At 52.6% G+C, this 11853-nt stretch overlaps 3 protein-coding genes across 3 annotated transcripts; 2 read left to right on the top strand and 1 right to left on the bottom strand.

The window, feature by feature from the left end:
- Positions 1-2045: 2045 nt before the first annotated feature.
- Positions 2046-2556, top strand: Triagg1_9584 (uncharacterized protein; the record flags this gene model as incomplete). Its single annotated transcript, XM_062904557.1, has 2 exons — positions 2046-2133; positions 2222-2556. The coding sequence occupies 2 exons, from the start codon at positions 2046-2048 to the stop codon at positions 2554-2556; spliced, it is 423 nt and encodes a 140-aa protein (XP_062751401.1).
- Positions 2557-3671: 1115 nt separating this feature from the next.
- On the top strand, positions 3672-5951 carry Triagg1_9583 (uncharacterized protein; the record flags this gene model as incomplete). Its single annotated transcript, XM_062904556.1, has 6 exons — positions 3672-3755; positions 3870-4073; positions 4154-4307; positions 4378-4490; positions 4554-4891; positions 4952-5951. 6 exons carry the CDS (start codon positions 3672-3674, stop codon positions 5949-5951), a joined length of 1893 nt encoding a protein of 630 aa, XP_062751400.1.
- A 2348-nt stretch (positions 5952-8299) lies between these two features.
- Triagg1_9582 (uncharacterized protein) lies at positions 8300-10235 on the bottom strand (the record flags this gene model as incomplete). Its single annotated transcript, XM_062904555.1, has 4 exons — positions 8300-8560; positions 8631-9751; positions 9819-9876; positions 9954-10235. The coding sequence occupies 4 exons, from the start codon at positions 10233-10235 to the stop codon at positions 8300-8302; spliced, it is 1722 nt and encodes a 573-aa protein (XP_062751399.1).
- Between the last annotated feature and the right edge of the window lie 1618 nt (positions 10236-11853).

The following is an 11853-nucleotide window of genomic DNA, read 5'->3' as shown; positions in this document are numbered from 1 at the left end:
TTGAAATGTCTCCAGAATGGCCCCAGAAAACTATTTCATGTGGGAGTGGCGTATTGCATGGGCCGATTTTAGGAAGCAAAGAGACTGGATCAAATGCCTGCATACTTGCATGTGCATGTACGAGTACGGAGCAGTTGGCGAGCCTATGAGAGAGCGTCCTTCAGGAGATAAGGCAAAAGAAGCTTCCGGACAAATGCAACGGCTGTAGTGGAAATAAAGGCAACGGAGTAAACAAGTGGTTTGTCAACGCAGAAATGGAGGCCGAAGGGGCTGTGCCGTGCCATGCAGTATAGATTGCGCCATATCTGGACCCAAAGCCGGGGGCCGATCGGGTCTCGGTGATTGGCCCGCTGGTTTTTCTGGACAAATGCTGCAAGTAATATGATAATTCTAAAGCAACGGAAAACTCCATTCGGCAATAGACGTTGCTATCGAATCAATGTCGGATGTGTCATGGAGGTATTAGTAAATACGGCTGTCATTGAAGCAAAGGCCGCCGGTGACGCCGTCGCTCTGATTGTCCAGCACTTGAGACGGCAGTGGCAGCAGTTGGACGCCTCGGAATCCGGGGATATGGCTTTGGACGAATGTGAATTGCAGCAGCATGGAGTTGAAGAGTGCGCTACACGCAACAGTGGGAATCGGTTCCGTAACGGCTACAGGTTGATGGAGCAGCGAGAGAGCCGTTGATGCGACAAGGCAAAAAAAGCACATGTAATTTCAAGTTGTTGCGCCTGCAGCGACATGCCCCTTGTCTGGCCCGGGAAAAGCCCACTCACACCGGACGCAGCACGCATGGCAAGGGAAGAAGCTCGGAGGCACATGAAAGAGAAGAAGGAACCGCGGGGGATTCGAGGCATGGCCAGGGCTGACGGGTTTGCGATGTGTGGAGGTGGAGAAGCGTGGATGGTTGGGGATGCATATGCATGCATGGCAGGATGACGGGACGGGACTAGGATTGGCCATGCAATGGGTTGATTCTTCATTTCGTTTCGTTTCTTTTCCTTTCGTTTCTCTTCTTTTCCGAGTTCTGAGATGATGACTTTCGACAACGTGATGTCTGCCGCCGGTACTCCACAGAGCTGATGGTGTTGTTGTTGCTGCTGTACTCGTAGAATAGAGAGACTGGAGGCAACGTGGATGGAACTCTGCAACTGGTGATTCCGCGGCAGCTAGTTCCAACTCGACGATGCGTGAAGCCCGCCCCTGCTCCGATTCTCTCCGTTAGACCCTCCCGTATGCCCGTATTTGAGCGGGGCATCGAGGAGGCACAGATTGAATGTGAGGTTGTATCGGCTCGGCGGGCTGCTGCGATGCTTCAAGCCCGTCTGCGGCCAGATGCGCCCTCCCCCCTCCTCCCCTCCATACTCGTATGCCCCGGGATTGTCATGTGCAGGCATTGAATTCGCAATGATTCGGCCACTGGCTCCCCCCGCAGATCAGGAGATGCGTGGCACGATGGCTGCTGGCGATAAGACCGGACTGGAGCTTTGGTGTGGGTGGCTCTTTTGGTGATGTGAGACGCCTGGTGGACTCTCCGAGATCCCGAATTCGGACAAAGCCAGCGCCCCCGGTTCTCGGGCCAGCAACCTGTGAACTGGAGCGCTCCAGCTGTGCATTCGCTGCTTTTAGGCGCCTTTTAGGTGTTCCGGGTGCCCAAAGGGCGCGCTAGGCCGCCTAAACGTGGGCGGGACTTCCCAAACGAGCTGCGCGGCTGGGGAAAATGTCTACTGTACGCACCATTTTTGATTTTTTTTTTCCAGGTTGCTTTATCGCACTCCGGACCTCCGGCGTGTTTTATTAATTCGCGAACCTCCACTCTTTCGCGCCTCCATCTCGACGTCCTTCTCCTCCATCCGTTTGCTCTCTAATTCACTCGTCAAGCTTCTTATATACACGTCTCTCCCCCCCGCTGTTCCCCAGACTTGAACTTGACTTCACGTCCAAACCTCCCAAGTTCCCCCTCCAACAGTCTAATATCAGGACAACCCCCGCCATCAACTCTCCCAACCCTCTTCTACCAACGTCCACCCTTCACATCAACCATGTTCGCCACGAGAGCTCTTCGACAGGCCGCTGTCCACGCGGAGCGGACGCCGCTGATTCGATTCCTTGGACCCAGAGCCACTCCTAGTAAGCCCAATGCCTCCTCATCCTCCTACTTACTTCTCCCCATGATGAAGGGACGTTATATATGCTAACGAGACTTTTTTCCCCTCAGCTTCAATCGACCACACTCCTCAGCCTCACCCCGCATCCCCCTCAGGAAAGCTCCCCGAGGGTTTCACCGCATTCTACGGCAACGGAGATGCCGCCGCCCGACACAACTCCTTCGGCGCCTACCGTGACCACGCCCAACAGCACGGCCCTCTTCAGCGGACCATCGGCAGCGTTGAGGCCGGCATTGGTGGCTCCTCTGGCTACCAGCTCGGCTCCATTGCTCCTCCCAGGGGGGTTGCCTTTGATGTCTCCGAGCTCCCTACCCGCTTCCACCGCCAGCCCATCGACCTGAGCGAGATCGAAGCCATCGAATCCGGCGGCGCGGCTTTTGCTTAATGAATGACGGCGGCAGATGGTGGACGAGAAAGAAGGAATCCCATCTACACCATGGGATTGAGTGGAGAAAATATGACCTTGTTTAACGGCGGTTTCTACGACAAAAACGGCGTACCTCGGCACTGACATCTGATCAGAAGCGAGGTGTTTTGTACGATGATATTGTATGATTGGGGAGTGCTGTTGGAGAGGGACAAGCGGAAGCCTGCTAATGGAGAAGTCGTCAAGACTGGACCGCGACGACAAACGACGCAGGCTGCTTTACATATGGGGGTTCAATCGGCCAGATATGGACTACGCTTTTGTAGCTGGCTGTTCCTTCACTTATTGGTTCGAGGAGATTGTACGGCTTGACGATGAAGGATATACCTCGCCGAACAGACACGATGCCGAGTCGTGCTGTGTTGCTTCGCGTCTTGCGGGTCTTCTGGGCAAGGTTTTCAGCCATCTCTTATATCCCTCAACAACGCTGTTGTTGGCCGAGTTGCTGGAGCGGAGAGGTGGATTAGTGCCGCAAGGCGCAAACTTTTATTAGCATTATACACAAAAACCCCCTTTGAGAAAATTTTAAAAGTCGATACACAAAAAAAAAAATAACAAATATCATTTCCAATCAGTTACATGATCAAAATATCCGAGTGCGCGCGAATGGATAGCTCGCTGAACAGCTGCCTACCTATGCGCGGTAGGGCGTGTAATGTGAAACACGCCAACGCTGCTTGGTGTCTTGACTTGATTTAATAAATTAATGAGAAGCTATGCTCGGCTCGCAGCAGTATGGAGTTCTTTGCTGCGAAAGGTGTGTAGCACTATATGCGAGTATATAGGTATCATACCTATCTCGGCTGAGCAAATACCTACTAATGGCACCACAAAATATCTTGAAAGTCAATTAAAGAGCGTGATTGGCTTAGCTTGTATACAGTGAGTCGTGTGTAACCTCACTGTCCATCCGCACACTCTTCACGTGGGATGATACAGTGCGCAGCCTCAACTCCCATTATCTACTATCGCTGCCCCACCGTCCGGGGTCGCGATAATGACATCCACGTCGTCTTTTCATCGCTGGCCATGACAGGAGCTCGCAGCTCCCCGTTTCGCCAGATTCGCATCCCATGGAGGCGTCACCACTGACACGCCAGCCTCAGCCAGAGGTCTTTGTTCCCAAGATCATCGAGCTCTACTCGGCCCTGTTCAAGGTTTGCCTCCTTCTCCCTTGGTTGCAAGAACAATCCAGCTAAATCGGCCACCAAGGTATTAGCATCCCGTCTCTCATTGGCATGCGCCCGAGCTGATCGACGACGTACTACCAGGAGGAGGACGATGGCGACAAGTCGGAGGGCTTCTGGAGGGAGTTTTTTCTGTTGCGACCCGACCGGCCGATGCTGAGGAAGATCCTAAACGACATCCACCCGGCCGATTTACTGCTCCTGGAGGGGCGGACGAGAGAGCTCTTTGGCCAGGCCATCGCGGCGGTTAAAAATGGCAAAGGCTCGGCCCCCTTATATGCTCTTGATGTGCGCAGTGCTACGGAAATCCATTGAGTTGCTTGTTTCTGGCTTGGACGTTTTCCCCATGGCTGACATCTTCCACGCAGACCTTGAGCGTCTTTCTCGCCTGCGTATTGACCAAGAAGCACTCGCACCCGAGCTCCGACATCATCACCATACTGGCCGGTCTAGACCACGTTGATACTGTGTTTACAGATTTCGTGAGCACGCTTGATGGCATCATTCGCAATGGGACAAACTGTGTGTACACCTGTCAACATCTGCTGGATGCTGTGCTGTGCGAGTAAGCTGACGCATGGAACGATGCAAGTGGAGCTGAGCCATAAGGCTATCGAGGTGCTACTAGCCGTCTCAGCCGGTGCATATCAGACGACGCTTCTTACGTACATGATACAGAGGGACCTCTTCCCCTCCATTATGAAGGTAATGCTGCGGCGACAATGGACCAACGGCAGGATGCTTGTTAACCGTTGATTCATGCGCTAGTTTATTCAAAGCTCAGAGGAGCCTGAGCAGGGCCTAGAGCCATTCACCCTGTTGGGAATACTCGCCAACTATAACAAGTTTGAGTTCCAAAACCCATATCAACTACGGTTGAACGACTTCGTCAACGAGGCCGTTATTCAGAAAGTCGTCCGCTGCATTGGTGGTGCATGCCAGGCGTTGCGATCTGATTACATCGACATTCAGGAGGACCTTCCGGAGGGCTGGACGTTGAGTAGCACTCTAAACATGTTTGGGCTTGGAGCCATCACGCCCGGCCCCAAGCCAGAGAAGAAGCCCGTGTACGACGCCGCAACGGCAAAGCAGCTGTTTACGAAATTGTGAGTGATTGTAGAATCCTGCTGGAGAAAAACTGATTAATATAGACTGACTTGCTTTAGGCCTGGCCAAAACGCCGCCATTTTGCTGGCAACGTATGATTTCTCTCATGCGAACAAGCTGTTTTGCTTCCATCTCGTAACCTTGCCCGGTGAAAAGGGGAAGGAGCGTCCAATGGCCAACTATCTGTCACTCACCTCTTATCTTCTGCAGCACTCCCACCTGTCGTCTCGAGCAACGTATTACGCTCATCTCAACCTGATGGTGTTTCGCCTGCTGATCGAGGACCCAGCCATCTGCAAGAAGATTTGCAGCGACGAGTCCAAGACGGCTGTGCGACTCTGTCGACAACGGCAGCCGTTCTTGCCCCTGGTCAAGGGGGAGCGGGTTCTTGCAGCATGCGTTCTCGACACCATGCTGGACGGCATCAACCACAACCTAAAGCGGCGGTTGGACGTCAGCCTCTATGTCCTCTGCCTGGGTATCATGCTCCGAATCATCTCGTATCTTTCACGGTCCCGAACAAGACTGAGCTATCACTGGTCAGAGTTTTTCCGGTCTTTGCTGTCCCTCATCCGATTCCTCAACACGTATGCTTCAGACCTGAAAGATTTACAGCACATTGACACAGTCCTCGACCACGTCGTGAATCTGGTGGCACTGTCGCTGTCTGCCGGCGAGGCCTTTTTGCCAACGCCAGCGGCATACGACGACCTCTTTTACAAAGTGTTTGAATCGGGCGAAGTGCTGGCGTCCTTTAAGGAGAGCTACCGGCTAGGAAACCGCAACAGCAACTCCATCGACACGCTGATCAACGTCAGCACACACTACAAGCAGATGCTCACCGAGAGGGGCAACTCGGAGAAGAAGCTGCCGAGCAACCTGACGACGCATCAAGTCGCCGAGGTGATCAAGCAGGGCTACGAGACGCTCAGCATCCAGGCGAAGGAGGGGCTGGATGGGTGGGAGAGATATCGGGAGGCGGATGAGAAGATTTTGCTCAAGAAGCTGGCGAGGACGGCGGTGGGCGATGTGATGGGCATGGTGGAGCGGCAAAACTAACGTATGTAATATACTGGGGTTATCTTGTCTTGTTTTTTTCTCGGCCTCTTGTTCTTCTCCTTTTCTGCTATTTGTTTTGTATTTGTGTCATCGTTTTTAATCAAGCCAGCGTCTTTGGATTTCCTTCTTTGAGGGGGACTGTTGGCCGGTCTATAGAGTGAGTGGTGAAACAAAAAGAAAGGAAAGGCTGCTCGAGACACGGCGAGTAGCCTATATGAATTTCTCATCAAGGTTGTACAACAAGGCACGAGGTCGAGGTCAAGGCCACTCCTCTTACGCGTATTAACAGCATATTCCATCCCGTCAACTTGGCTCCTGTCATGCGTAATATCAAGAAAAAGAAAAAAAAAAGCAATAGGGCGTTTTATATGGTACAGACCCGGCGTGTTGTGGATAAGACCTTGCAAAAGTACTCCGTTTCCCATCAAATTTATCATGATCATGAGTCATCCTGCTAGTCGAAAAGGTTAAAAAAAGAAGAAGAAGAAAACAAGATTCTCCTTTCATGTCCATCAGCCGATACCCACATCTCGCCGCAGTATTACACGGCAAGAGGCAATGTAAGCTGGAGCGGCCACACCCCCCCTTTTTTTTTCGCTTTTCGCTGGGTACTAAGGTGGTCATTCCATTACTCAACAGAGAATATATACATGCCTACATGAAAACGCCGACCGCCAAAACCAAACAAACAAAAAGCATCACGTGGATGCTTTCTCTTTCTCCCCCACCCCCGGTCGTGAGAATCCCACAGTGAATCATCATCACCCACCGATATCGCCTCGGAGCAAACAACGTTATGACGGGCTTCTCCCTCCGTTCACACGCAACGCCTCTGTACTTGTAACCACAATCTCCGTATTTTTTTCCTGGGCGAGTCCCCGCTAATTCATGTCGTTGAGTTGTAACGTTTGGGCGCCCGCTAAGCCTCATCCAGTTATTGTGCTGTAGCTCCCGATGCAGCTAGTTTCCCGGAAGAGAAAGCGAGGGCATGGGCAGGTACTTTATTCTTTTCTTCTTTTTCGTCTTGGACTTCCCCTTCCAGTATTCTTGTATGGGGGAGGATCTCAAAGAACAACCAAGATGATGAATATTTCACGTTTCCATCATGCAAGATACAGAAAAAAAAAAACCTCCAGCTTCTTTTTTCTTCTCAGCTACTAATTCATCATCATCCTGTTTCCTTCATCTACCATCAGCCCGCCACCCGCATGTCTCGGCTCGATTCCCAGTCCTCTCCACAAACAAAGGATCCTCCCCTAGTCACAAGTCCGCCATAGGGCGCAGCAAAGCCGAAAAGCCCGCCGCCTTGTCAAAAAAAAATAAAATATTCCGAATACCACCAGACATACATAATCAAAGTCTTTTAACAAGCACAAGCTCCCAGGGCGCGCGAATGACAACCAAACGACATGTGAGATCCAATATTATTACTCTTCTTCTTCTTCTTCTTGTGGCTCCACCACCCCCCATCCGATACTTGTAGAAAAGCATGGACGACGCCCACACACCGCTGGTGTCGTCACTTTGAGACGAGCTGAGGGAATGGTCTTCTTGTGATTAGTCTTGTCTACTGGGGGTGCAGCTTTCTCTCTTCTTCATTCAACCTTCTTTCTTCCTCTTCTTCTCTTTCTTTTCTGTGTATTCCATTTTTGACTTATTTCTTCTTTTTTTTCTTCTTTTTTAGTTCATTCTGTTATTTACTTTCACTTAATCGGAATAAAGGGGAGGAGGTTGATGATACCATCTGGACCGGATACTCTTACTGCACGACGCCCTTTACAGCAACTCGACGACGATAAAGCCAAATTTAGCCTCGATGTCGGCAACTCGATATCGATGTAACAGCATTACAATGTCGACGTCTTATACAACGCCTTTAGCAATCATTGCATACGCTACGAACCACGGTCGAAACTTGCACCGTCCAAGCCGCCGAAGAACATTCAACACTTGCGTCTTCCGCCCAATGCGGTAAATCCCTCCGTCGACTTATACTTCGGGCCTTGCAGCCAAACAAAGACGTCACAGAGTTCAGAGCCAACACTTATCATATGTTATGAACAGGTATTTATTCGTTCAATTCCCATCCCCGTTGGAGCCTTACTTCTAGCCCCCATGGTATCTTGTAGTATAATAGAATAAGCTAATTGTTTACAGGAAGAAATCGTGCCACGACATCAAGGGTATGGTCGCATGCGCAGCGTTACATGATCATCATCTGGGCTCACTCGGTCGCCCACTCCAGCTCTGCATCCCGCAAGTTTCGTACCGTCTAACGGAGAGGCAACTTGTATGCATCAAAAGAAAAGAAAAGAAAAAAAGAGACCGCCCTCTAACCGCGCTGTTCTTTAAAAGAAGTGGTCGAGGAGACGTCTCCAGGCAGGCAGGGCAGCGAGCTCCTCGCGCTGCTGGCGGATAAGATCCCAGTCGAACTCACGGAGGCCGGTGTCGACGTCAATGTTCTTGGTTCTCAGGAGAGGCTCACGCTTCCAGATCCAAGCAAAGGCCCAAAAGCCCAGGACGACGGGAGCTGCCAGGAACTGCTTGAAGAAGCTCTCCGCAGTACCCATACCCTTGACATCGGGACCAGCAATGATGGCAGTGTAGAACTAAAGGCAGGCAGGTCAGCGAAATGTTTCTAGGGAGAGAAGAGAGTTAAAACAAGGGGGTCATTCTTACCTGGGCCATGAGGACAATGATGCAGAGGAAAAGGCCGAGCCAAGAGCCATAGACACCACCGACAGCCTTGAAGGGAATCTCATCCAGGCTGTGTCCGTGGTACTTCCAGGCCTTGCGGAATCGAATGTGAGCAAGGCAGACGGAGCCCCAAGTGAAGAGAGCGGCCAGACCAGAGATGGCAAGAAGCCAGTCAAAGACGACGGGGCCGGTAGCGTCCAAGCTGACGTAGGCGATGAAGCCGAACAGGATGAGAACAATGACGGAAGGCAGGGGGCGGCCAGACTTGTCAATGTAGGTGAAGAGCTTGGGAGCATAGCCCTGCTGAGCGAGAGCAGTCAAGGTTCGGGAACCGCCGTAAACACCAGACACACCAATGGACAGGACGGACACGAGAATGACGAGGTTCATGAAGTGGTCGAAGCCCTTGAGGCCAGCGTACTTGCCGACAAGCACAAAGGGAGAGGCCTTGGAGTCGGAGTAGGCGGCAGAAGAGAGCAGAGCGGGATCATCGCTGTCGATGAGGACGCCGACGAAGAAGAGACCGAGGATGTAGAAGACGGTGATACGCCAGAAGACCTGCTTGATGGCACCGGGCATGTTCTTGGTGGGGTTGTCCGACTCGGCAGCGGCGAGACCAACCAACTCGGTACCGGAGAAGGAGAAGGCGGCAGTGACGAAGACGGAGCAGAAGCCCTTGAAGCCGTTCTTGAACGCGCCGGGGTCGTACCAGTAACGGGCACCCCAGTATTCGTTGTAGCGACCGTCGCTAGGACCGCCACCGCAGACGAGGACAAGAGCAATGATCATGAAGATGACAGTGGCCGCGAGCTTGAAGCAAGATGCCCAAAACTCCTCTTCGGCATAACCCAGAGCACCAAACAGGTTGATGATGATGATGGCGACGAGGAAGACGGAGATCCACACAGCAGTCGAGATGTTGGAATTCCAATACGAAATCGTAATACCACAGACGGTCAACTCAAGCGGAAGAACGGCAGCCCACTGAAGAACATAGTTCCAGCCCATGGCGAAACCCCAGGCAGGATCGATGAAACGAGCAGAGTATGTGTAGAAAGAACCAGAGACGGGATACATGATGGCGAGTTCACCGAGAGCATACACTATTCGACGTCTCTTGTCAGTCACTGCACAACTATCGTGGCGCTGGGTGAGCTCAGGGCTACTTACCGACATTGAACATCATGATACCAATGATGAGGAAATCAATGAAGAGGGAGCCAGGGCCCTGTGTTTTTCATATCGCGTCAGCAAACCCGAACACGCTCGAGTCGACGCGGAACGGAAGCGGTAAAAAAGACTTACACCTCTGCTGAGAGCACCACCCGAACCGACGAAGAAACCAGCACCGATGGAACCACCAATGGCAATCATGTGCAGATGGCGAGCCTTCATGGGACGCTCAAGCTCCACCATGCCGGGGCCATAGTGCTTCTTCTTGAAGGAGTCGGCATTGAGACCGTTGCGGGTGAACCAGTTGGAGTCGCGGTCGAGGCCCTCCTTGGGGATGACCACGGTGCTGGCCTGATAGTCGACGACATTGTCGCCCTTCTCCGGGGGAGTGACGACGCCCGATTCCTTGGACATGATGGATGTGTCTCTCTGTGTCTTTGTCTAAGCGTGAGACGTTGGACTTTGAGGATGAAGGAGAAGAAGAAGAAAGAAGAGAGGGAAGAGGCAGAGGCGGAGGGACAATCGGCCTAATAAATGAAGACGGTCGACCCTTTGGAAACAGGGATACCGATTAAGAGGGCGGTGTCGACTAGGAGGGCCGGCAAGGACAATTTATGCATGGAAGCCTTCACAGGAACCAAAAGACCCAAAAGGACGTTGCACCGGAGGCTGTCTGGGGTGGAGGGGGGCGATTTTGGGGAGGCTTGCCTTGGTGTGAGGCTAATGAAGTTCGAGACTTTTAGCTTCGCAGCTCTTTTTTTCGCGGGTGCCGGGGGGTGTGAGGCGAGAGAAGTGGGAATTTGGGATAAGATGGAGATGGAAGAGAAAGAGGAGGGAGGGGGGGGAAGCGAAGGATGCGGAAGAGAAGAGCCAAGTCTTGAACCGAAGCGGGAACGTACCTTGACTTGCAAATCAGATGCAAATGATTTCAGGTTGAGTCTTTTTGGGTTCGGGTTTTGGGGGGGTGCGAGTGGGAGGCACAGCGAGGCACAGCACATGCAAGCCAAGCACGAGCAGAGCAGAGACAAAAAGGCCCTTGAATTCGGGTGGTGAGGCCCTGATCAGGCTACCGGTGCATGGATGGGGCGGGAGAGGAGAGGGTTGAGTTCAATGTTGAGAAGGATTGGAGGAGTTGCACGGGACTGTTAAGGCTGGAGGGACGAGTACAGGTACCTTCTTGGGTTCCCTGTTGCAGTGCGTGCTGCTGGGACGGATACAGCGCTCTTCCAGGGTTCTCACTCACCTGGAATCTCTCAGCTCCTCCATCACCACCAGCACCCGGCAGCAACACGACACGACACGACACTCGCCAAATACGACATTGGGCACTGTACCTGCTACAGGCACACGCGAGCATCCCGGTACTCGTACGCTACAGCTCCAAGCGATTCCTGGATCCAAGCAAAGAGCGCGGCCTCTGGTGACACCGGGTTCAATTGCCAGCCCCAGGTGCAAGTACGAGCGCTACACCATCCAGTATGGCGCATATCTCCAAAACGCTCCAAATCCCCGGCTCTCTCTACTCGACGGGGCTACTTTGCTTCACTCTGCTCTGCTCCGGTCCCGTCCCCACACAGGCGATAACCCATCCATCCCATTACGCGCGTGCTGGATCCTGGTCCTGGTCGAGGGAGGGCCCCTCACCCCCCCTTGCTTCCCCAATCCCAGAGCATCAATGGCTGCATTGAGCATCTGGTGGTGCAGATCTTGGCGGCCCTTTGGTTCTTTGGTTTTGCCCCGAAACACGCTGGCCACTTGTGCTTGTGCTTCTGCGTCTGCGTCTGCTTGTACTCGTACCGTGGACCGGTGCTTGCTGCAGTACAGCCCATAGGTTGCTTGCTTGCTTGCTCGCTGCAGGCTCGCACAGACAAGTGGTGTATAGAGAGCAGAGGAGAGACGAAACAAGACAAGGCAAGAAATCCATGCTTGCTTGCTTGCTTACCCTCCGGTGAGCGATATCGCATGCTGCCTGTGCAATCCTTCCAAGGCTGGGATTCTGCGAGAGCCATGGATGTTTATCATCGTCCCCGCA

This window comes from Trichoderma aggressivum, assembly GCF_033847375.1.
Source record: "Trichoderma aggressivum f. europaeum strain CBS 100526 chromosome Unknown scaffold_056, whole genome shotgun sequence".
NCBI classification, from domain to species: domain Eukaryota; kingdom Fungi; phylum Ascomycota; class Sordariomycetes; order Hypocreales; family Hypocreaceae; genus Trichoderma; species Trichoderma aggressivum.
Note: the sequence above shows the minus strand (reverse complement) of the source record. Positions and strands in the feature narration are given on the sequence as shown.